The sequence below is a fragment of the Sus scrofa genome, chromosome 7 (genome assembly GCF_000003025.6).
Source record: "Sus scrofa isolate TJ Tabasco breed Duroc chromosome 7, Sscrofa11.1, whole genome shotgun sequence".
Lineage (NCBI taxonomy): Eukaryota > Metazoa > Chordata > Mammalia > Artiodactyla > Suidae > Sus > Sus scrofa.
Window position 1 is genome coordinate 110,591,604 of NC_010449.5, and position 26,957 is coordinate 110,618,560.

Genomic DNA, 26,957 nt, shown 5'->3' on the forward strand with positions numbered 1-26,957 from the left:
AACATTCTTGCCAGGGCTTCTTCTATAAAAGTGCAAGAGGAGGAGTTCCTGTTGTGGCGCAGTGGTTAACAAATCTGACTAGGAACCAAGAAGTTGCAGGTTCGATCCCTGCCCTTGCTCAGTGGGTTAAGGATCCAGCGTTGCCGTGAGCTGTGGTGTAGGTTGCAGACATGGCTCGGATCCCACGTTGTTGTGGCTCTGGCGTAGGCCGGCAGCTACAGATCTGATTGGACCCCTAGCCTGGGAACCTCCATATGCCGTGGGAAGCGGCCCTAGAAAAGGCAGAGACAAAAAAGAAAAAAAAAAGTGCAAGAGGAATGGTGATAGTGTATGTGCAAAAGGAAATGCATATGGATGAGAGGTATCATCTCTTGCCTAATTGTTCTCCAAAGATGATACCCAATGTATACTCCCATTAACAATAAAAGGACTTCCTGTGGGTTCCCCTTGATATTATCAGACTGGGAGGTGTGAAATACCAAATGAATTGTATTGTGGTTTTAATTTGCATTTCTCTAATTATCAATGAGCTTTATTATAATTTCCTATTTTTATTAGTCATTCATTACCTATTGATATCTTTCGCCCATGTTCCCAAATGACTCATTCATTTTTTTATTCAAGAAATACATATGCTATACACAATTCAAGGGAGAGGGGGTAGAGTTCTGAACAAAAGAGACAAGACAACAAAATTCCCTGCTTTTATGGAGCTTCTGGGTAAAAGACTGTCAATAAACATGACAAATAGGTAAAATGTGCAGCATATAAGACAATAATGGGTGCTATGGAGAGAATGCAAACACACAAGGGAGGTAAGAAATAAGAGGGGCTCATTTTAAGAAGGGTGATTAAGAAAGGCCTCACCGAGAAGCTGGTATCTATACACGAAGACCCAAAGGAGGTAGGAAGAGCAAGCCACACAAAAAGAATGCTCAAGACAGAGGGATCAGGAGTTCCTATTGTGGCTCAGTGGGTTAAGAACCCAATGTGGTGTCCATGAGCATGTGGGTTCCATCCCTGGCCTTGCTCAGTGGGTTAAGGATCCAGTGTTGTTGCAAGCTATGGTATAGGTTGCAGATGTGGCTTGGATCCAATGTTGCCGTGACTGTGGCTTAGGCCAGCAGGTGCAGCTCCAAGTTGACCCCAGCCAGGAACTTCCATATGCCACAGGTGTGGTCATAAAGAGGAAAAAAGAAAAAGAACTAAAACAGAGGGATCAGCAAACACAAAGCCCCCAATGCAGGAACCTAACAAGAATCTTCAAAGAACAACTAGGGAGGCCAGAATGGAGTAACAAAGAAGGTAAATGTTTTTTATCTCTTTATGAGATGAAAAACATCTGGGTGGTGGAAGACAAGATTTGGCACATCATTTATTACCAAGTTCATTCTGATTTCTGAGTTGAGAGTAATTTGAATAGTGGCAGGGTTGAAAAGAGTTAGAAGGCTATTTTGGAGTTCCCGTCGTGGCACAGTGGTTAACGAATCCGACTAGGAACCATGAGGTTGCGGGTTCGATCCCTGCCCTTGCTCAGTCGGTTAACGATCCGGCGTTGCTGTGAGCTGTGGTGTAGGTCGCAGACGCGGCTCGGATCCCGTGTTGCTGTGGCTCTGGTGTAGGCCAGTGGCTACAGCTCCGATTGGACCCTAGCCTGGGAATCTCCATATGCCGCAGGAGCAGCCAAGAAATAGCAAAAGACAAAAAAAAAAAAAAAAAAAAAAAAAGAAGGCTATTTTAATCATCTGGGCAAATGATAAGGGTGGCACGGGCCTGGGGTAGATGGAAGATAATGAAAAGTAGTCATGTTCCAAATGTATTCACAATACTGTCTTTTCTTAACATGGCAGCCAGAGTTGTTAATGAACTTGCAAGCACTGAGGGAGGAAAATTAGACTCCTCTCAAAATAATAAGATAAACTGTAAATTCAAAGTGTACACAACTGTGTGGTGTTTCAGTGCATAGGTAAGAAGAGAAATTGATTAGCAACTGAAGGATAGAGCTGAAAGAGGGGTTTTGTTTGGTTTTATTTATTTAAGATCAAGAAATAAGATCACGATTTTATGCTTAAGGGAATGAGTTGGTAGAGAGGGAAAACTGATGGTACAGGGGAGAAAAGGAAGCAAAGTTGGAGTGATATCCTCGAACAGGTGAGAGATGGGACCCAGCACACAAGTGGAGGGATTGGCTTTCACCAGAGCACAGAATATCCGTCCAAAGCAGGGTCAGCAAACTATAGGCTGCAGGCCAAATCCTGCCATCACTGTTTTTGTATGGTGCCCACTGGAGCAGAGCTGTGGTGGTGACGTCAGTTTCCTTCTCTGCTCCCACAGCCTGCCTCCTTGACTTTTGGCTGCCACCCAGCAGCTGCCCAGGGCCTGAGCTGGTCACCACCTACACCCTGAGGACTTCGCTAATGGCCACTGCTGGGCACCCAGCAATGAAATCACAGTCTAGGAGCTGTTCTGCCTCTGGCCATCTGCCCAAGTTGATAAGGCAGCACTTTCCAGGAGGAAACAACACAGTATGATCGATGTGTCACCAGGGCAGAGTGAAGCTGACTATGGTCTCTCCAGCCCAACCTGTCAGTCCCAATCACTGCAGAGCTGATCTTGGAGGGAACGTCACCAGTTAAAGGCAACTGGGTGCAAAGTGAGTAAAGCGGTGCAGCAGTTTTCTCTCTTGTTCTGTAAGTATCTATATAATAGTCTCCATTTTGTCCTTGGGTCTGAAAAGTCTAAAACTTTACTCTTTAACCCTTTTCAGAGTTTTCCACCTCTAGTTTAGATAATCATTACTGAGTTTTCTGATACACACAACATAACTGGTTCATATTGTATAAGGTCATATTATCATTGTATTGAAAAACTTTCAGTGGCTCCTGACCCACCAGCCATGGAAGAGAGTTCAAATTCCTTAGAGGAGAGGCTAATTATTTGTAACTTGGAATTCTCAAAGCCTAGATCTGGGCTAGGAGGTAAGAACCTCCCTTTTAGTCTCAGTCCTAAGTAATCTTTTTTTTTTTTTTTTTTTTTTTTTTTTGCTATTTCTTGGGCCGCTCCCGCGGCATATGGAGGTTCCCAGGCTGGGGTCGAATCGGAGCTGTAGCCACCGGCCTACGCCAGAGCCACAGCAACGCGGGATCCGAGCCGCGTCTGCAACCTACACCACAGCTCACGGCAACGCCGGATCGTTAACCCACTGAGCAAGGGCAGGGATCGAACCCACAACCTCATGGTTCCTAGTTGGATTCATTAACCACTGCGCCATGACGGGAACTCCCTAAGTAATCTTTAACTTAGTTTTACATAAAGCTATGCATTTAGAGGGCTAGACAGATGGCATTTATTAGATTAATAAAATGGTTACTTATTTCCCAGTTGACTAGTGAACCCTATGATCAGAACTCCCAAAGTGAGCAAGACTGAATTGGCCCAAAGTCTTAACATTTATCCTTTTATGGTTTAACTTCGGGTTTCCTATATGTCTAATCAAACTTAAGGAAAAAAAGTTATTCAATTGACAATCTTTTCATTTAAAGGCTATTTACTTTTTTAAAGTGTCTTACTTCAAACAAATTTATAGTTTTTTTTTAAATACAGCAATAGTAATAAGGATTACTTGCTGGATATCTGCAATTTTAAGTGATTAAGACATTCAAAAGTTTTGTTTAAATGCATGGGAATAAAAATTACCAATGTGAAGATACTTCTTTTTACTTGGTAAATGTCTACATACTATGGTCTCATGAGTTTGTGAAAAAGTATTAAATCTTAGTCTGAAAATTGACTCTGTCCTGGGTAGTTTAAAATCTGAAAGTTAATTCAACTTGGGAAATATCCTCACTAAGCTTATTCTCTTCTAACTATGTTTCACTTCTCTCTATATCTATGTATTTTATTTGAGAGGTTTAAGTGTACTGAGACTTTGTTAAATTGGTGGAATTTATAAGTATACTCTTCTATACAAAAAGAGACTTTTTTTTTTTTTTTTGGTCTTTTGTCTTTTTTGTTGTTGTTGTTGTTGCTATTTCTTGGGCCGCTCCCGCGGCATATGGAGGTTCCCAGGCTAGGGGTTGAATCGGAGCTGTAGGCACCGGCCTACGCCAGAGCCACAGCAACGCAGGATCCGAGCCGCGTCTGCAACCTACACCACAGCTCAACGGCAACGCCGGATCGTTAACCCGCTGAGCAAGGGCAGGGACCGAACCCGCAACCTCATGGTTCCTAGTCGGATTCGTTAACCACTGCGCCACGACGGGAACTCCGAGACTTTTAATTTAATTAATTTATTTATTTTGTCTTTAGCCTTTTCTAGGGCCGCTCCTGCGGCATATGGAGATGGCCAGGCTAGGGGTCTAATTGGAGCTGTAGCCACCAGCCTACACCACAGCCATGGCAACTCGGGATCTGAGCCGTGTCTGCAACCTACACCACAGCTCATGGCAATGCCGGATCCTTAACCCACTGAGCAAGGCCAGGGATCAAACCTGCAACCTTATGGTTCCTAGTCGGATTCATTAACCACTGCGCCACGACGGTAACTCCAAGAGACTTTTAATTTTAAAATGTGAACTTTTCCCACAGTAACTATATTATTAAATGATTAAAATAATACATCATTTCACTTCTGTATCATTTTATAGCACATAAAAATTTTGACACAATTTTTTATTTTCAGTTTAGACTAAAAAACATGTCTTTAAGAGAAGGAAATCTGGACATCACTTGATTAATCTCATAAATTAAATCCTTTTGCAAATAGGAATACTACATCAACACAGCCAATAAAGGATGATAAAATAAATCTTAACATTTGTTTGCAAGGTACCAAGACAACTGTGAATTATTTAAAAAAAAAAAAACCTTTCATTTTGGATAACTTTAGATTTTCATAAAAATGCAAAGATAACAGTGTTTTCATATACTCCTTGCCCGCCCAGTTCCCCATGACATTAACATTTTACAATACTATAGACTAGCTGTTAAAACTAAAAAAGAACATTTGACGCATTACTATTAACTGAACTCCAGACTTCACTCGGATTTCTCCTATTTTTCAACTAATATCTTTTCTGCTCTAGGATCCAATCTAGGAGACCACATCGCACTTAGCCACATCACTTTTACAAGTAATAGTTTCTTAAGTTTCAAAGGAGCAAAAAGAAGCACTTCCTTACCTGCTCTACGCCAAAATTTCATGTGTTTAATTCCGGCTGTAATTAATTTATCAGGCACGTACGGGTTCATCTTTACAACAAAAATCTTATCTTTACTTCCTCTGAAATAAATACCAAAATGTTTTAACTCTGAAGACAAATCTCTTCTGTAATAATCTGCTGCCTAATCCATACCCTATCTTGATTACCATACCCATTACTAAAAGCTTGGCTCACTTGTCTCTCAGGTTTGGGCTCTGTAAACACTGACATTTGTTATTTTGTCATTATTTTAATTTATTAACTCTTCTCAGGAGCATCTTAAAATACTGGGACAGTGAAGACTAACCCTCTTTTGGATAGCACCTACTTCAGTACTATACATTGAGAGGGCCATTTGTGGCATGAATGGGTTAAAACATTTGTTTTATAATAGTCTGTTACTGCTTAATACAGCCTTTCCAAGTCATCCAAATTCCTCTTTTTTTTTTTTTTTTTTTTGTATTTTTTAGGGCCGTACTTGTGGTATATGGAAGTTCCCAGGCTAGGGATCGAGTTGGAGATGTAGCTGCTGGCCTACATCACAACCACAGCAATGCCAGATCTGAGCCATGTCTGCAACTTAGACCATAGCTCACAGCAACACTGGATCCTTAACCCACTGAGTAATTTCAGGGATTGAACCCACATCCTCATGGATACTAGTCAGTTTCATTACCTCTGAGCAACAATGGGAATGCCCCAAATTCCTCTTAAACCATCTTTTATTTGGTTAAAAAGCATTTATTTATACTTTAAAAGTGCTTTTATGTCTCACTTTAATGAAGAGAAAGTTTAAAAAATGAGTCTCTGACACTGTTGACTATTTCCTCCTTTAAAGCAACTGTTTTTTTTTTTTAACACTTTTTTAAATTAGAGTATAGCTGACTTGCAGTGTTATGTCAATTTCTGCTACACAGCATAGTGACCCAGTCATACCTATACATTCTTTTTCTCATACTATCTTCCATTGTGTTCTACCCCAAGAGACTGGATGTAGTTGCCCATGCTGTACAGAAAGACCTCATTGCTTATCCACTCTAAATGTAACAGTTTGCACCTACTAACCCCAAACTCCCTGTCCATCCCACCTCCTCCCTCTCGGCAACCATGTCTGCCCTCCATGTCTGTGATGTTTCTGTTTCATAGATAGGATCATCTGTGCCATATTTTAGATTCCACATATAAGTGATACCATGTGGTATATGTCCCTTACTTTCCGACTGACTTCACTTAGTGTGAGACTCTCTAGTTGCATCTGTGTTGCTGCAAATGGCATTATTTTGTTCTTTTTTATGGCTGAGTGGTAAAAGCAATTGTTAACATTTGTACTACTATAAAAATAACGGTGCTCACTGTAGAAAATTTAGAAAATGAAAATTATAATGGATAAAATAAAAATAATCTATAGCTTCTTTGTGATATATGTATTTATGTATCTTCCTTCACTCAAATATCTAATATAAATATTTTATCATGTTTTCAATGACTATAGAATAGCTTATATTATGGCAGCATTCATTCTACCTATAAATAGAGATTTAAATAATATCTCCTTCCATCATCATATTATAGTCACATAAAAAAGTATGTTCACAAGGGCTAAACCTACAAATGAATCCTGAAATCATTTGTATTTTTACATTGATTATGCTATTTATTTGATGGTAATAAGGATGGCAGCAACAAAAAGTTGCATGTTTGCTTGATTTCAAAAATATTATAACTGTAAAAAATTTTAAGTCCAAAGTAATTTCAGTATTTTGCCAATGAGATACCAAAATTTTTCCTCACCTTGCTAGTGAAAGTTTCTCTCCCTTTTTCCAGTCCCACAGCACAATGGTGTGGCTATCATCTATTCCAACTGAAACCAAACGTTTCCCATCCGCTATGAAAATTAATGAGAGAGAGATTAACAATTAACATTCAGAAGATTAAAAAAGTACATAATCTGATACCACAGAACCATATTTAAAATTTTATAAAACAATTTTTAATGTTAGGCATGCATACAGCTATTTTAAAAAAACCCAAAATTTATAAGAAGAGGGAAGAATAGTCTCTCTACACATCTAAACCTATCTGCTGACATTTTCTCTGATTTCATTCACCTCATCTACCCACCAGCTTGAGATGGGGGAAAGGAAGAAGATATGAAAAGTGGAAAAAAGAGACTTAAAAGCTGAGAAGGAAAGAAAAAACTAAGAGAGGAGGACAGAGAAATGATACATGCCAATGAAATTCACCATAGGAACTCTGCTGTGATTTAAGAAGTTATAGGGATTATGAAAAGCAAGTCATAGAAAAAGACATAGATTACAATTACATATTACTGTTGATGTGACTGTTTCTTTGTTTTGGCCATGCCCGTGGTGTGTGGAAGTTCCTAGGCCAGGGAGCAAACCCTCACCATGGCAGTGAACAGAGCCATAGCAGTGACAATGCCAGGTCCTTAACCTGCTAGGCCACCAGGGAACTCCTAATGTGACTGTTTTTAGTGAAGGTCAATTATTTTAGTTATTACCACTATCAAACAATAAGTAATGATTATTAGACAAATTACTGAGATAAGTCAGTCACACTGGCAGCTGTGCATGTATTTATAGATTATAAAGGCTCAATCTATAATAAAATGTTTGCTATTCTGCCACACTTTTTGCAAACCTCAATTAGTTCATTATTGCTACCAGTGGTATTTTTCTTGTTGACTCCCTTTGTTTGCCAGTTTCTTGACCTTTGGCAGATCCTCGTATGTGTATATACATTCCCCCCCCCCCAAACTCTACTATAACTATCTCTGCAGTCAAAGCAGCAGAAAGTATATATTTACTGTTTTTGTTTTTAGGGCCGCACTCACAGCTTATGGAGGTTCCCAGGCTAGGGGTTGAATTGGAAGTATAGTCACTGGCCTACACCACAGCCACGGCAACACTGGGTCGTTAACCCACTGAGTGAGGTCAGGGATCGAACCTGTGTCCTCATGGATGCTAGTCAGGTTCATTTCCTCTGAGCCATAACGGAACTCCTAAATTTATTGTTTCTTAATATAAAATTCTCTGTTACTGGTATTCCTCCCCATTCCTAACCCACACCCTGGCTTTCACTGTAAATCTATCTGTAGCTGTTAAACTTTTAAATATGTAACAAAGAGTTAACATGATTTGAAATTATTTTGAAAAGATAGCTTGGAATTGTCACTTCATAGAAATGTTATAAAACAAATATTTCAGTTCTCACCTCTTTTTGTCCTAGCTTTCACCTTAAACATTTTCAAAGTTTACTCTGTTGCTGTAAAATATTAAGTGAGATCAGGGTTTGTCTGAAGTGGGAGATACATACCACTAGATGTAACTGACATGGTTTCAGAGATTATTTAGATAAAACATCTTTTAATAGAAATATCTTCATAATAATGGGTATTAAAAATTATACTTATTAAAGTATAATTATAAACCAGCTAGCAAACTCACACTTTCATAGCCTTGACTGGTTAGGACAACATATCCACATTTGATAAAAACTGTGAGGTCATCTTTAAATGGCAAGTTTGGGCAATAGTGATTTAGACTAAAGTGTTACGGATTGCCTCTGCATTCTGATCATTCTTACTGAGATAGAAAACTGCCTTACCTGAGAAATCAACAGCACAGACACCATATTGGTGGTAGCCCTTTAATATCGACAATGGTTTAATGGTCTCTGTATCCCATATGTGAATTGTGGGATCCCTACCTACCTAAAACAGAATTATAAAAGTCATTTTATACAATTAAGTCATTTGTTTTCATATCTATAAAAGAAAATAAATAAAACAGGAGACTTTACAGCCTTTGTCTTGTTTGCTATAGACATTTATCAAATAAAATTATGAAGCAGACTGTATATGTGATCATTTTTCCCCTTACATTTGTGGTAAAACTAATGAGACTAGGCTCATTGTTTCTAGAACAATTTGGCTCCTAAATCTTATCCTATGCTTCATCATTAAAGATAATGTTTACTGAACATCTATTATTTTGTAGTATTACTATGCTAGGTACAATGAGCACTAAGACAGTCAAATAAATTTTGCAAACTTACTGGGATACAAGATATTTTCAGTTATCTAAGAACACCTGGTAATACATGCTTAATGAGGATGAAAAGGCTGCAGAGAAAACCTTCACAGGAGAGATGACACTTGACCTGGGCCTTCAAAAAGTATAGGTCTTAAAAGAGAAGATAAAAAAAAGGAGCAAGCAAGCAAATTCTAGGCTAGGATAATGGTGTAAACAAAGAACAGAAGGGCTGGAGTTCCCACTGTGGCACGGCAGGTTAAGGATCCAGTGTTGTCTGGGTTAAGGACTGGGCATTGCTGCAGCTGTTGAGAAGGCTGAAGCTGTGGCTTAGATTCAGTCTGTGCCCTGGGAACTTTCAAATGCTGTAAGTGTGGGCAAAAAGAAAAAAAAAAAGATACAGAGGTGTTAAAGCACCAAGCAGTTTAACAAAACTTAATTCCTTTTTTTTTTTTTTTTTTTTCAGGACCATACCCATGGCATATGAAGGTTACCATAGGGGTCGAATCAGAGCTGCAGCCGCCAGCCACAGTCACAGCAACACGGGATCCAAGCTGTGTCTGCAACCTATACAACTCACAGCAACGCTGGATCCTTAACCCACTGACTGAGGCCAGAAATCAAACCTTAGTCCTCATGGATGCTAGTCAGATTCGTTTCCACTGAGTTTTTTGTCTTTCGTCTTTTTAGGCCTGCACGTGCGGCGTGTGGAGGTTCCAGGCTAGGGGTCTAATAGGAGCTGTAGCTGCCGGCCTATGTCACAGCTCATGGCAATGCTGGATCCTTAACTCAATGAGCAAGGCCAGGGATTGAACCTGAAACCTCATGGTTCCTAGTCAGATTCACAAAACTGAATTCTTAATTATTCCTTTAAACTGAAGTAATCATTGTCTTTATACAGATAAGAAGAAACAATAACTGTCTATAAAGATACATCTTGAAGTAACTAATATAGATGCTAATTATCATTGATTTTGAGATTGGTTTTATATAAAGATATAAAAACACTGCAATCAGTCAATGTTTCACTAAGTCATTAACTGGTTTCCTTTGATTTCTCTACAGATATACTGTTTTCTATACAAGCTGGAACTCCAAACCACCATGTTGAGTTATATTTGGTTTAGGTTTCTCGCAGGTGATACGAATCAGACCTGTTAATACACTTTCTGTTTTCCTCTTGTTAAGCTGTCTTTTTGTTAGATTATTGGCTAAAAACCTAGGATGAGAAGAAGTCAGGTTTTACCTCCCCTTCTTGGGTATCCAGGGATGTCTTCTGGGCATACTGACTTTTAATTTAATATGGCCTGAGTTCCCTTAAATTCCAGAATCATGGAGTAAATGACCAGTTTTTTCATTGCTTTCATTTCACTAGTAATGAAATAATGTCCAAACTCCTTGCTATAGTACAATGGGTATATAAACTGTGCATTTCTGGGTTTTGTTTGTTTGTTGTTGTTGTTGTTTGTGGAAGTTCCCAGGTCAGGGACTGAACCCATGGCACAGCAGTGACAACATCGGATCCTTAACCTGCTAGGCAACTGGGAACTCCCATAATTGTTTTTTAAGAGGAACCGTTTATTTAAACTAAAGGTGAAGGTAAATGATGCCCCTAGGGGCCCTCGCAATCCATTTAATTAGTTCTTCCACTAATATCCATCATGTACTCTAAGATTTGAGTACTTTGGCCTGCTCAAAGTTCTTAAAACAAACTGTTTTATTTATTTACTTATTTTCTCACTGCTAAACATTATATAATACACTTAGAACACTTTCCCATCAGAGGGAGGTAACTACTTAACTCAAATGTCATCATCTCTATGAGGGTTTCCCTGATTCCATGAGGGACAATTAATCAGTCCCTTATTACATTCCACGAAGACTTTAAATATCTCTCTCTCTTTTTTTAACTTATAAAATTTTAAAATATATTTTTATTTTTTATTTTTAAAATTTTTTATAATAATAAAAAATAATAAATATACCTCTACATTAGTGGTTCTCAGGCAACATTTCACACAATTTGGAGACACTTTTGGTTGTCACATCTGAGATGGGTAGTGTTACTGGCATCTAGTGCATAGAGGCCAGGGATGCTGCTAAACATCCTACAATGCACAGGAGTGTATTGTACACAAAAATGCAATTATCCTTATAACAAAGAATTTTCTGGCCCCAAATGTCAACAGTACCAAGGTAAGAAGCCCTTGTATCATAATTTTCTTGCATGTTTGTCTCCTCTCTGCCCCTGAGTATAAATGATTTACCATGGCGAAATGTTACATTTATATTCCCAGCATGTTTCTGGTACCCAGCAATGTTTTATGAATGGAGAAAGGAGGGAGAAAAGGAGGGAAGGAAAAGAAAGAGAAAAAGAAAGATGGAGGAGAGGCACAAAGAGAGGGAGGGAGATGGGAGAAGGAGGAGCGGAAGAGTTTTCTCTCTTTTCAGGGAAGCTATATAGGATGATGCAAGATAGCCACGCTCATCCTCAATACATCCTAGAAGGTATACTTAGACAGTGTTTAAAGGCAGACAGACCAAGGGCTTTGGGCTTTAGGCTTTATCAATTATTAGCTGAGAGATCTTTGAGAAAATTATCTAATTTCCTTAGACCTAAACTTCCTCACTTATAAACTGGGGGAAATGGTTTCACGCTCATAGAAGTGAGGGGAGATAAAATAAATATACTTTAAGAAACTAGGAGGGGTGGGATCAAGATGGCAGAGGAATAACACGTGGTGCTCACCTTCTCCTACAAACACATCAAAAAAAAAAAAAAACCCATCTACATGTAGAATGACTGGCATATAACATCTATAGAATGCTGGCAGAAAACTTTAATCTTTAAAAAGAAAAATAAACCCTCCACATAACTGGGTAGAACAAAAGGAAAAAAGAGAGAGAGAGAAGAGAAAAAAGAAGAAAAGAAATCAGGATGGGAACAATACTCCTGAGAGGGAGCTGTGAGAGAAGAAAAGAATCTACATCCCGGAGGCCATGGTCATGGAGGAAGACCTCAAAGCCTCAGAGAAAAGTGCAGCAGCCAGACTGAGCAGGGCAAAACAGAAAGGGTGCTACACAGACCATCAGCACCACTGCCTTCGGACCCCACAACCTGAGATACTCAGGCAGAGGCTGGGTGCTGAGACTCAGGCTTCAGAGGTCAGTTCCAGGAAGAGGACTAGGGTTGGCTGTGGGGAGGCAGCCTGAGGGGTGAGGGAGCAGTGTGCCATAGGCTGGGGAGGGGAGCATCACAGCTGAGGGAACACAGGAGGAGGCTTGGGCCTATAGGAGAAGCAAGGCACCACTGCTGAGGAGGGAGAGAGGAAAAGGGGTGGAACTTCCATAGGAATATCTTTCTCTGCACATGTGTGGACTCTCAGGAGGCAGAGTGCCTCTTGCATGCACAGGGGGAAACTGCCCCAGGCATCTCAGACTCCAAAGGTAGGCATGGCCCACCACCACCAGGGAAACAGGAACAGGTGTCACCTACAGCCCGGGTCACCTCTGGAGTCACGGCAGAGGAGGGCACTGCAACCACCCATTGCCCTCACTCCTCTGGGAGTGCACATGCCCTGCTGCTGCCACTAACAAAAGCTCTGGGTGCCACCTATACCTCAATGAGGGTCACTATAACTTCCCAGGGCCCTGCAACCAGGAGCAGCCTGTGCCACCTCCCAAGGGTCCTTGCCACTGTCAAAGGCCTAGCAACCAGGGACTGACTACAGGGCCTGCCCACTGCCTCTGTCTTCTTGGAAGCAAGCACAAGCCTTACACTGACACGCCCCCTATCAATGGGACAATAGCCTGCACACTGAGGAAAGAGACAGCAAGCATCCAAACCAAAAGCAGCAGCCAAGACAAAAATAAATAGCCATCACAAAGTACCCAGGGGCATTCTTCCATATAAATAGCCCTCTAAGACTATAGTAATTGTTTTCCCTAAACTCACAGAATAAGAAAAATATAAACAAAATGAAGAAGATCAAGAACCATTCCCAGTTAAAAGAACAGGAGAATTCCCCTGAAGGAGCAAACAATGAAACAGACCTCTGCAGTCTAACAGACCCTGAGTTCAATAAGGAGATAGTGAAAATAATGATGTAATTGAGAGCAGATAAGAACAGTAATGAAGATTACTCTAGAAAGGAACTAGAAAATATAGGGAGGAACCAAGAAAAATTAGAAAATTCTTTTACAGAGATGTGAGCTGAATTAAAGGCATTGAAAAGCAGAATGAATAATGCAGAGGAAAGAATAAATGAAGATAGAATAATGGAAATGACCCAATCAGGACAGCAGACAGAAAACCAAATGAAAAAACATGAAAACACTCTCAGAGATCTATGGCATAAAATAAAGCAGGCCAATCTGTGCATAATAGGGATTCCAGAAGGTGAAGAAAAAGAGGATTGAAAATACATCTGAAGAAATTATAGCTAAAAATTTCCAAATCTAATGGAAACAGCTATCAAGACACAGGAAGCACAGAGGGCCCCAAACAAGTTGAACCCAAACAGACCCACACCAAGACGTATAATAAAATGGCAAAAGTTAAGGGTAAGGAGAGGATTCTAAAGGCAGCAGGAGAAAGACAAAGAGTTAACTGTAAGGGAACAACCTAAGGCTATCAGCTGATTTCTCTACAGAAACACTGCTGTCCAGAAGAGAGTGGCAGGATGTAGTCAAAGGTCTTAAAGGGAAAAATTTGCAGCCTAGAATACTCTACCCACCAAGATTCTCATTTAACATAGAAGGAGAAATAAAGATGTTCTCTAAACAAGTAGAAACTAAAAGAATACAGCAATACGAAACCCATTCTAAAAGACATACTGAAGGGTCTCCTCTAAATAGGAAAGAAGTAAGAAGATACAGAATGGAGGATATCACAACTGGAAAGTAATCACTTAACTAAGCCAGTATACAGATCTAAAAGGAAAAAAAAAAACTATTTGTAAAAGCAATGATAAATACAAGGAAGAGCAAAAGGATAAAAATGAAGATGTAAAACAGGACATCAAAATCATAAAATGTGAGGAAGGAAAGTTAGAAAACATATATATGAGAATGTGTTTGAACCTATATGACTATCGGGCTAAAGCAAGTGAATACAGGAAGGAGTTAACATTCTTGAAAAACAGGGCAATCACAAATCAAAACCAAACAATACATTTATAAGAACTAAAGAGAAGAGGACACAAGCATCTAATAAAAGGAAATCGTCTAACCAAAAAAAAAAAAAAAAAAAAGAGAGAGAGAAAAGGAGACACATAGAAACAACCAGAAAACAAGGTTTATAATGGCAATATACATATTTATCAATAATTATTTTAAATATCAATGGACTGAATGCCCCAATCAAAAGACACAGAGAGGCATAATGGGTGAAAAAACAAGAGCCTACAATATGACACCTACAAGAGACTCACTTTATGGCAAAGTACACATACAAATTGAAAGTGAGTGGAAGGAAAAACATACTTATGCAAATGGAAAAGACAGGAAAGCAGGAGTTACAATACTCATATCAGACAAAACAGACTTTAAAACAAAGGCCAGTTCCCATCATGGCTCAGTGGAAACAAATCTGACTAGTATCCACGAGGACGCAGGTTCGATCCCTGGCCTCGCTCAGTAGGTTAAGGGTCCAGCATTGCTGAGAGTTGTGGTATAGCTCACAGATATGGCTCAGATCTGGCATTGCTGTGGCTGTGGCCGATCTGACCCCTAGCCTGGAAACCTCCATATGTCTTGGGTGTGGCCCTAAAATAGACCAAAAACAAAACAAAACAAAACAAAAAAAAAAAAAAAAGAGAAAAGTGTTATCTGTTTGGAGTTCCCGTTGTGGCACAGTGGTTAACGAATCCGACTAGGAACCATGAGGTTGCAGGTTCGATCCCGGGCCTTGCTCAGTGGGTTAATGATCCGGCGTTGCCATGAGCTGTGGTGTAGGTCACAGACATGGCTCCAATCCCACATTGCTGTGGCTCTGGTGTCAGCTGGCCCCTAGCCTAGGAACCTCCATATGCCGTGGGAGTGGCCCAAGAAATGGAAAAAAGACAAAAAAACCCAAAAAAACAAAACAAAAAAAACAAAGGCATAAAAAAGACAAAGAAAGACACTATTAAACGATAAAAGGATCCATTCAAGAAGAATACATAGGAGTTCCTGTTGTGGCTCAGTGGTTAACAAACCTGACTAGTATCCATGAGGACACGGGTTTGATCCCTGGCCTTGATCAGGATCTGGTATTGCTGTGAGCTGTGGTGTAGGTTGCAGGCACAGATCTGGCATTGCCGTGGTGTAGGCCAGCAGCTATAGTTATGACTGGACCCTTAGCCTGAGAACCTCCATATGCTGAGGGTGCAGCCCTAAAAAGACAAAAAAAAAAAAAAAAAAAAAGAAAAGAAAAGAAAAGGATATTATACTTGTCAGTATATACATCCCTAATATAGGAGCACCCATATACACGCAGCAAATACTAATAGACATAAAAGGAAAAGCTGATGGGAATGCAATAATAGTAGGCGATTTTAACATCCCACTCGCATCAATGGAGAGATCCTCCAGACAGAAAATCAATAAAGCAACAGAAATCCTAAATGTCACAATAGAACAGTTAGACTTCACTGATATTTTTAGGAAATTACATCCAAAAAACCCAGAAAATACATTCTTTTCAAGTGCACATGGAACATTCTCAAGGATTGATCACATACTGGGGCACAAAACTAACCCCAACAAATTTAAGAGTATAGAAACTATTTTAAGCATCTTCTCCTGATCACAATGGCATGAAACTAGAAATCGACCACAGGAAAAGAAATGAGGAAAAACTGACTACATGGAAACAAAACAACATGCTACCAAAAAACCAATGCGTCAACGAGGAAATCAAAAGGGAAATTAAAAAATACCTTGAGGAGTTCCCGTCGTGGCCCAGTGGTTAACGAAACCGACTAGGAACCATGAGGTTGCGGGTTCAGTCCCTGGCCTTGCTCAGTGGGTTAAGGATCCGGCATTGCCATGAGCTCTGGTGTAGGTTGCAGACTCGGCTCAGATCCTGTGTTGCTGTGGCTCTGGCATAGGCTGGTGGCTATGGCTCCGATTAGACCCCTAGCCTGGGAACCTCCATATGCCGAGGGAAAGGCCCAAGAAATGGCAAAAAGACAAAAAAAAAAAAAAAAAAAAAAAAAAAAAAACCTTGAGACAAATGACAATGAAAATACAACCACTCAAAATGTATGGGATGCCACAAAAGCACTTCTTAGAGGCAAGTTCATGGGGATACAGGCCTTCCTCAAAAAAGAAGAAAAATCCAAGATCAACAACTGAAACTACCACCTAAACAATTAGAAAAAGAAGCACAAACAAAACCTAAATTCAGCAGAAGGAAGGAAATCATAAAGATTAGAGAGGAAATCAATAAAATAGAGATACAGAGTTCCTGCTATAGCTCAGTGGTAACAAATCCAATTAGTCTCCATGAGGATGGGGGTTTGACCCCTGGGTCTGCTCAGTGGGTTAAGGATTTGACACTGCCATGAGCTCTGGTGTAGGTCACAGATGTGACTCAAATGTAGTGTTGCTGTGGCTGTGGTGTAGGCTGGCAGCTACAGCTCCAATTCGACCCCTAACCTCAGAACTTCCACATGCTTTGGCCTGAAAACACAAAAAGAAAAGAGAAAAAGAGGATTGAAAAAAAAGAAAAAAAAAAGCAATAAAACCAAGAGCTAGTTCTTTGAAAGGGTAAACAAAACTGACAAACCTCTGGCCAGACTCACCAAAAAGAAGAGAGAACCCAAACAAGCAAAATAAGAAATAAAAAAGGAGAAATCTCAAAGGATCCTGCAGAAATACAAAAAAAAAAAAAAAACATAAGAAAATACTATGAACAATCATATGCCAACAAATTTAACAATCTAGAAGAAATGGACAACTTTCTAGAAATATACAGCCCACCAAAACTGAATCAAGAAGAAATAGAAAAATAAAAATCGTATTAAAAAAAGAAGAAATAGATCATTTGAACACACCCATCACTAGAAATGGAACTGAATATATGGTCAAAGCTCTCCTTACACACAAAAGTCTGAGACCACCAGATGGCTTCACAGGCAAATTCTACCAAACATACAAAGAATAACTTAATACGCATTCTTTTTAAACTTTTACAAAAGACTGAAGAAGGAACACTTCCAAAGACATTCTATGAAGCCACCATCACCCTAACACCAAAACCAGACAAAAATACTATCCAAAAAGAAACTGGAGGCCAGTATCTTTGAAGAATACACATTCAAAAATTCTCAACAAAATTTTAGCCAACCAAATCCAACAACACATAAAAAAGATCATATGCCACGACCCAAGTGGGTTTCATCCCAAGTTCACCAGGATGGTTCAACATAGGCAAATCAGTCAACGTCATACACATCAACAAAAGAAAAGTCAAAAACCACATCATCATCATCATCATTTCAGTAGATGCGTAAAAAGCATCTGACAAGATCCAACATCCATTCATGATAAAAACTCTTACCAAAGTGGGTATAGAGGGAATGTATCTCAACATAATAAAAGCCATTTATGACAAGCCCAAGCAAATGTAACACTCAACAAAGAAAAGCTGAAAGCCTTCCCACTAAAATCTGGAACAAGACAAGAAGGCCCACTCTCACCATTTTTATTTAGCATAGCATTGGAAGTCCTAGCCATAGTATTCAGACAAACTAAAGAAATAAAAAGTATCCAAACTGGAAGAGAAGAGGTAAAATTGTCACTCTATACAGATAACCCTAAGGACTCCACACAAAAACTACTCAAAGTGATCAACGAATTCAGCAAAGTAGCAAGATACCTGATTAACATTCAGAAATCAGTAGCATTTCTGTATACTAAAAATGAAATACTAGAAAAGGAACATTAAAAAAAATACCTTTTAAAATCACAACACCCAAAATTAAGTACCTAGGAATAAATCTGACCAAGGAGGTGAAAGACTTATATCCTGAGAACCATAAAACATTAATCAAGGAAATTAAAGAGAATTCAAAGAAATGGAAAGACATCCCATGCTCCTGAATTGGAAAAATATTGTTAAATTGGCCATACTACACAAAAGAATCCTCAGATTTATTGTGATCCTATCAAATTATCCATGATGATTTTCACAGAACTAGAACAATCAAAAAAGTTATATGGAATCATAAAAGACCCAGAATTGCCAAAGCAATCCTGAGTGGGGGAGGCACCAAGCAGGAGGTATAACTTTTCCAGACTTCAGACAATATTACAAAGATACAGTAATCAAGACAGTGTGGCACTGGTACATAAACAGACATAGGGACCAAGAGAATAGAATAGAGAGCCCAGAAATAAACCCAGACACTTACGGTCCATTAATCTTTGACAAAGGAGGCAAGAATATAAAGTGGGAAAAAGACAGTCTTTTTAGCAAGTGTTGCTGGGAAAACTGGACTGCTGCATGTAAATCAATGAAACTAGAACACACCCTCATACCATGGCTTAAAGACTTAAACTTAAGATACCATAAAACTCCTAGAAGAGAACCCATGTAAAAATTCTCTGACACAAACTGTACAAATGTTTTCTTAGGTCAGTCTCCCAAGGCAATAGAAATAAAAACAAAAATAAGCCAACAAGACCCAATCAAACTTACAAGCTATTGCAGAGCAAAGGAAACTACGAAAAAAAAAAAAAGTAAACCTTTGGAATGGGAGATAATGGTTGCAAACAATTCAACCAACAAGGGCTTAATCCCCAAAACATACAAACAATTCATAAAACTCAGCAGCAAAAAAACCCAACAACCCAATTGAAAAATGGGCAGAAGACCTAAATAGACATTTCTCCAAAGAAGACATATGAATGGCCACCAGACACATGAAAAGATGTTCAACATCGCTAATCATTAAAGAAATGCAAATCAAAGTTACAATGAGGTACCATCTCACACTGGTCAGAATGGCTATCATTAATAAGACTACAAATAACAAATGCTGGAGAGGGTGTGGAGAAAAGGGAACCCTCCTGCACTGTCGGTGGGACTGTAAATTGGTACAACCACTATGGAAAATCATATGGAGGTTCTTTGGAAAACTAAAAATAGAACTACCATATGATCCAGCAATCTCACTCCTGGGCATATATCCAGACAAAACTTTTAAAAAGATACATGCACCCCTATGTTCATTGCAGCACTATTTACAATAGCCAGGACATGGAAACAACCTAAATGTCAAATGACAGATGAATGGATTAAGCAGATGTGGTAATATATATACACAGTGGAATAGTACTCAGCCATAAAAAAAGAACAAAATAATGCCATTTGCAGCAACATGGATGGAACTAGAGAGTCTCATAACTAAGTGAAGTAAGTCAAAAAGAGAAAGATATCATATTATATCACTCATTTATGGAAATGAATCTAAAGTATGGCACAGATGAACCTATCTACAGAACAGAAAGGGACTCACAGCAGACTTGCAGTTGCCAAGGGGTGCAGGGAGTGGGAATGATTGGGAGTTTGGGGTTAAGAGATGCAAAACATTACATTTAGAATGGACAGACAATGAGGTCCTGCTGTATAGCCAGGCAACTCTGTCCAATCACTTGTGATGGAACACGATGAAAGATAATATCAGAAAGAGAGTGTGCATAGATGTATGGCTGGGTCACTTTGTTATACAGCAGAAACTGACAGAAAAATGTAAATCAACTATAACCAAAAAAATTTAAAAACACAGCTCAAAAAAATAAACTAGTAAAGTGCCCACATATAGTGAGAATTTACAAGCATCCCCCCTTTCCCTTCCTTCTCTAAGAACATCCACATAGAGAGGTAGCAGTTAAGAATTTTCTCAGTGTTTTCTATTTCAATGTTTCTGCTTTGTACTTTGGTAAACCTGAATATGTTACCGTCATGATTGTAAAATAAAACATAGTTATCCTATGTTTGTCACAGAACATTTGTTAGATAACATTATTTTAGGTAATTAAAAAAATAGATTTGTAGTCATTATGTTTTTATAATTTGTTTTTGGCCATGCCCTCAGCCAAATTTCCAGGCCAGGGATCAAACCCGTGCCACAGAGGTGACCGGGCCAAATGCTTAACCCACTGTGCCACAAGAGAACCCATTTTTACTTGCAAATTAAAAAAATATTTAATATTGGAGTTCCCATCGTGGCTCAGTGGTTAACGAATCCAACTAGGAACCATGAAGTTGCAGGTTCGATCCCTGGCCTTGCTTAGTGGGTTAAGGATCTGGCGTTGCTGTGAGCTGTGGTGTAAGTTACAGACGCGGCTTGGGTCCCGTGTTGCTGTGGCTCTGGTGTAGGCTGGCGGCTACAGCTCCGATTCGACTGCTAGCCTGGGAACCTTCATATGCCGTGGGAGTAGCCCAAGAAAATGGCAAAAAAGAAACACACACACACAAAAAAATTAATATTATCCTGAAAGGAAAGAAGTCAAGCCAAAGCTCATAGTTCCAAATTCAAATTACAATAATAATAATAAAACAATAAAACTTGAATGAAAAGTATAGGGAAAAAACTGGAGTAAATTTTATTTGTAACATGAAAATAGAATTCTTCATTTCCTAGAATACAAAAATAAGGGAAAAAATGGACTAAACACAACTTTAATCCCAAACAAAGGTCTAATTTATCTGGCCTGTTGTCACAGTCTTTCAAAGGACCTACCTGGCCTGTTGCCACATAGTCTTTCAAAGGATGAATAGCCAGGCAGAGAATATCATCATCATGACCCAGGTAAAAGCGCTGTGTGTTCTGCTGTCGATTATAAATGACACCCACTGCTGCCACATGGTACACAATTTCACCAATTTGAGTATAAAACAGATTACTTCGACAGTCATAACCTCTGTAACTAAATTTAGAAAACAAATCACATAACATTAACTTTGGCCTTTTACTGATAAATACGGATGCTACAGAAGACAGTCAATTTCCAGTTTTACAAGATACCAGACAATTAAAACAAAACACAAATATCTCAGATCCCATAAACTTTTGAGACTTGTTATGATTACAAATAGCTAAATCCAAGCTATAACATCGAGTGAAAAAAGGTGCAGAAAATTGTATACAGTATACTACTCTTTGCATAATACTAAATTTGTATACTACAAAACAAAAGTTGCTTTTTTACGAGTGAAATGGTATGGAAAAGAATATATATTTGTATTTGTTTGTACATACATAAATATTTATGAAACTAAGTTAATGATTACCCTTGTGGGAAAGAAAAGATGGGATGGCTAGGAGGGCAGAGGTGGGAAGATTTTAAAGTATATCATTTTATACACATTGTTGAACCATGGGAATACAAGATATATATTACAAAAATAAGTTTAAACAATTTCAGCACATCCAGAAAAAAAGTAGCTAAATCCTCTCAAGAATGATCAATAAAATTCCATTTATAGCAACTTTCTTCATATTTCAAAGAAACTCAATTCATAAAACATAAATGCATAGAAATACTGTCCACTTTAACACTGGAGGAAAACTATTTTTATTGAATAAATCTCTTCAAATTTTTTGAAACATTATCAACAAGGTAAGAAAATGGTACTAGATGAAAGGAAAGAAGGAGTTGGACTGGAGACTCTGTTGCCCCAAAATGAAATGTAAGACCTGTATTGCCAGATGTCCTGAAACAATCTAGAAACTGTGTTTTAATGAGATTAAAATATGAAGGTCAGGAGTTCCTGTCGTGGTGCAGTGGTTAACGAATCCGACTAGGAACCATGAGGTTGCGGGTTCGGTCCCTGCCCTTGCTCAGTGGGTTAACGATCCGGCGTTGCCGTGAGCTGTGGTGTAGGTTGCAGACGCGGCTCGGATCCTGCGTTGCTGTGGCTCTGGTGTAGGCCAGTGGCTATAGCTCCGATTGGACCCCTAGCCTGGGAATCTCCACATGCCGCGCGAGCGGCCCAAGAAATAGCAAAAAGACAAAAAAAAAAAAAATATATATATATATATATATATATATATATACACACACATATATATATGAAGGCCAGGGAGTTCCCATTGTAGCTCAGTGGGTTGGGAACCCAACCAGTACCCATGAGGATGTAGGTTCGATCCCTGGCCTCGCTCAGTGGGTTGAGGATCCAGTGTTGCTGTGGTGTAGGTTGCAGATATAGCTCAGATCCCACACTGCTGTGGCTGTGGTAGAGGTTGATAGCTACAGCTCTCATTTGATCCCTAGCCTGGGAACTTTCATATGCTGCAGGTGTTTCCCTAAAGAAAGCAAAAAAAAAAAAAAAAAAAAAAAAAAAAAAAAAACCCAAAACAACGAAGGCCAAAATGCTTATGCCAAAACAAGCCACAATATCATTCTAAGTTAGACGTATTTAGGAAAAACGATAATCTCTTACATTTCACTTTTTTTTGTTTCAAGACAAGAGATCCATTCCTATAAACATAATACTATATTTTCATAAGACTAATTTTTATTGAATAAGCACTTATATAGTGCTAATTATGTATCAGAAAACATTCTAAGTCACCACAAGTATTGACTTAATTATTCCTCACCAGAACCCTATGAAATAAAGCACTGTTACTTTCATTTTACAGGTGGGGAAACAGAAACACAGAGCAGTTAAGTGATTTGCTCAAAGTCATATAGCTAGTAAATGTCAACCAAAATTCAAACACATAAACGAAAACAGTCAGTTTGTACCCGTGAACAAAGTGCAATCGAATACTATTTCCTGGAGCCCGTTCTCTTCTTTTAGAAGTGCCACTTTTTTGTTTCTCTTTGTATTGTTCTTTAAGCTGAGGTAGATCTTCTTTGTAAACCTTTAAATAATGTACATAAGCAGAAAAATTCTTAAAATATAAATTAATAAAGGTGTTGTAACTTCCAACGTTGTAGTTATTATGATCACTAAATTTTAACATCTGTCTTAAATAGGCAGGTTCTTTATGAAATTTACCTGCTTGGAAAGACAAACTTATTTACATTTTCTATGTATCACACTGACAAATACATAGTTTCCATGAAATTTTCATACTTTGTAAGAGAATATATTAAAAGAAATAAATGGAACGATACTGTGACAAAAAGCACATATAATATATAATAAAATATAATACAGTCACATGTAATATATTAAGCACTTACTATAAATAACATTTTACAAAAGTGAACTTTAACTCTTAAAGGGGGAAACAGCCACACATTTCTTGGAAAATTAAACACTACAAAAGAAAGGAGTTCCTGTCATGGCACAGCAGAAATGAATCTGACTAGCATCCATGAGGAAGCAGGTTTGATCCCTGGCCCCGTTCAGTGGGTTAAGGATCTGGCATTGCTGTGAGCTATGGTGTAGGTCACAGAAGCTGCTCGGATCCCAAGTTGCTGTGGCTGTGGCATAGGCAGGCAACTACAGCTCCGACTTGACCCCTAGCCTGGGAACCTCCACACGCCATGAGGTTGGCTCAAAAAAGACCAAAAAAAAAAAAAAAAAAAAAAAAAAAGAGAGAGAGATAACAACAGATAAGTAAACAGCAGGGAGCAAGATAAAGAAGATACTAGACTTTTTTAAGGAAAAATCATGGTATAATAAAAATTACCTGCCGGCGATAGGTGAGCTGTGTCTCCTGTTCAATTTCAGAATCCAGTTCTGGAACATCAGATAGATCTGAGTCTGATTCATCAGTATTAGAGTCAGCCAGACTTTCTGTAATTAAAAAAAAATGAAACATTACTTGTTTAAAAAGATTCATTTTCAAAACAGCACAATAAAATTAATGATTAAGAGCTGACTGTGCCAACTGACATGGAAACAAATGATAAAACAATCAAATGAAATTACCTATTCACAGATGTCAGTAAACTGTACTACAGATTATCTTCCTCTCCACTCACTGCAAACTCAATAGTTCCTTTAAATCCCTTCACTGGCTCCCCAATGACTGCTACATCAAATTTAAATGTCTGTGCAAATATAAGTGAATATAACCCATAATTAACATGAAAAATAGCTAGAAAATACTATATGCAACAGATGAACTGACATTAGATAATTTTTCTTTGTCAAAAAAACCAAATATGAAACCTAGATACCCATCTCCCAGGGAATATAATAAATGTTTTTTTTGCTAATGTATGTTTTCCACTCATTAAAATGTAACCAAAAGTACTTTGTATTCCATGCTCTGTGACATGTGACTTTAAACACATAGATGTAATATTTTAATTTAATATCTCCACTAAGAATAATCTATTATTATCTATTAACATACAAGGTTAGGGTACATGTCAATAGTACAGTTATTTGGAGGTTACTGAAGAGTCATTTGACAGATAAATGTTTAGTCAGTGTGTACTACTCACCTTGGGGTGCTATGTGAAGAGCATCTTTGAGTTTTCTTTCAGGAATAAACTTCCACTGAAAGACAGAGTGATCGGCTCCACCAATAGAAATGACCCACTGATAATCATGTGACCATCTTACATTAGTTACGTGAGCCGAATGGCCAATATATTTTTTAAACTTGGCCCCTATAACAAAAATATAGCTTTAAATTGATAAACAAATGTTGCTACTCAAAAATACCACTGTAAACAATTTCTATACCTGAACCAATGCATCCTACTTCTACTATCTTAATTAATGATCAAAAGGGAAAATGTTAATTCGAACATTTGTTGAGTGAATATATATGAGTATTACATCAAGATGTGTAAATCACTGCTCTACTGATTCACAATACAATTTGATAAGGATCACAAGGGCTGTGAGGCATTACCTTATTGCTCTGGGAAAAGCCTATAGCCACAAGAGGATCAATTGCTTCAGATATCCGATGTTTTAGCCAGATATCTGATGTTTTAGCCAGAGGCCTTTGGTCGTAAGTGACTAAGCGACTGGACCACTCTACTCCTCCCCCACTATCCTCAGCCCTAGCAGCCAGACAATCCTTTTAAAGCTCAAGTCGTCCACACAACACCAGCGACATATAAAAAGAACTATACAACATGAACAAATGGGATTTATGGCAGGAATGCAAGGTTGGGTCAATATATAAAAAGCAATCAATGTAATATACCATATTAATCAAAATAAAATACGGCTGGTTGCTCTCAACAACTATCTTTCACAGCCTTTTTTTTTTCTTTTTTTTGGCAGCCCCAGGGCATATGGAGTTCCTGGCCAGGGATCAGATCTAAGCCACAGATGTGACCTAAGCCACAGCTGTGGCAATGTTGGTTCCTCAACCCACTGTGCTGGACCAGGGATTGAACCCACATCCCAGTGCTCCAAGATGCTCCCAATTCTATTGCGCCACAGCAGGAACTCCTAAGGTCTTTTTTTTTTTTTTTTTTCTTTAGGGCCGCATCCACAGCATATGGAAGTTCCCAAGTTAGGGGTCTAATCGGAGCTACACCACAGCCACGGCAACATCAGATCCAAGCCGTATCTACGACCTACACCACAGCTCACTGCAATGCCAGATCCTTCACACACTAAGCAAGGCCAGGGATCAAACCCACAACCTCATGGTTCCTAGTCAGATTCATTTCCACTGTGCCATGACAGGAACTCCCCTATGGTCATTTTTTAAACCTATATATTTTGTATAATACCCTTCAATGTGAGTTTGTCTGGAGTTTCTTCATAATTAGATTCAAATGTGTTTTTTGCACAGGCAATGCTGTGTCCTTTCAAATACACTATTTTAAGGGCCACATTCTATTGTTAGCGATGTTACGGAGCAGCATTTGGTTAAAGTGTTATACGCCATATTCTCCAATTGTAAAGAAATAGTCTAACTTTGTAACTAATTTTAAAAAATCTGTGTGACGATAGGAACCATTTTGTGGTTCTAAGTTCAGAATACATCTTATATATCCTTCTTAGATAAACCTGGTATCTGGCAACATTTACATATTCCTGTTAAAGTACACAAAACATAGTAACTTTTGGCTTCATTTTGATAACATTTTAAAAGGTTTATATGATGTTATATAAGGCCTGAATGGCCTAGAGAACAGATGTGTGGTTACCAAGGGGGATGGAGGAAGGAGTGCCATAGACTGGGAGTTTGGGGTAAGTAGATGCAAACTGTTACATTTAGAATGGATATGCAATGAGGTCCTACTATATAGCACAGGGAACTATATCCAGTCTCTTGGGATAGACCATGATGGAAGATAATATAAGAAAGGGAGTGTGCATATATACACACACACACACACACACACACACACACACACACACACACACACACACACTGGGTCACTGTGCTATAAGCAGAAATTGGCACAACACTGTGAATCAACTATACTTTCATAAAGAATAAATAAAATATGTAGGCTTGTATGGCAAAGATCCATCAATTACAAACTGAGAAAAACTTTCACCTTGGCCATGCATTTAGGGATAGTCATCTTAATCCAAGTATAAAAGATTTGACCAAAAGCACATAAATTAAATTACAAATTGCTGCTGCTTAATGGTAATGCTATTATTTTAGGAATCAATTTTTTACGTAGCTTAATAGAAGTCAGTAACTTTCTAGATGGGTAACTTGTCACAATTCCCTTGGTAAAGTCTGATAAGGTAAGATTTAGACCCATTCCTCTTATATGATAATGTACTATTTGCCTGTCAAGAGGACTTCAGCTACTACTT

General features: G+C 38.6%; 1 protein-coding gene across 1 annotated transcript in view; it reads right to left on the reverse strand.

Annotated features, from left to right (window-relative positions):
* Positions 1-26,957, reverse strand: part of EML5 (echinoderm microtubule associated protein like 5) — a 193,516-nt gene that overhangs the window by 79,667 nt on the left and 86,892 nt on the right. Inside the window, 7 exon segments of the mRNA XM_021099592.1 lie at positions 5,181-5,281; positions 6,993-7,086; positions 8,829-8,934; positions 20,986-21,172; positions 22,997-23,115; positions 23,893-23,999; positions 24,656-24,823. Coding sequence (XP_020955251.1) covers positions 5,181-5,281; positions 6,993-7,086; positions 8,829-8,934; positions 20,986-21,172; positions 22,997-23,115; positions 23,893-23,999; positions 24,656-24,823 — 882 coding nt within the window.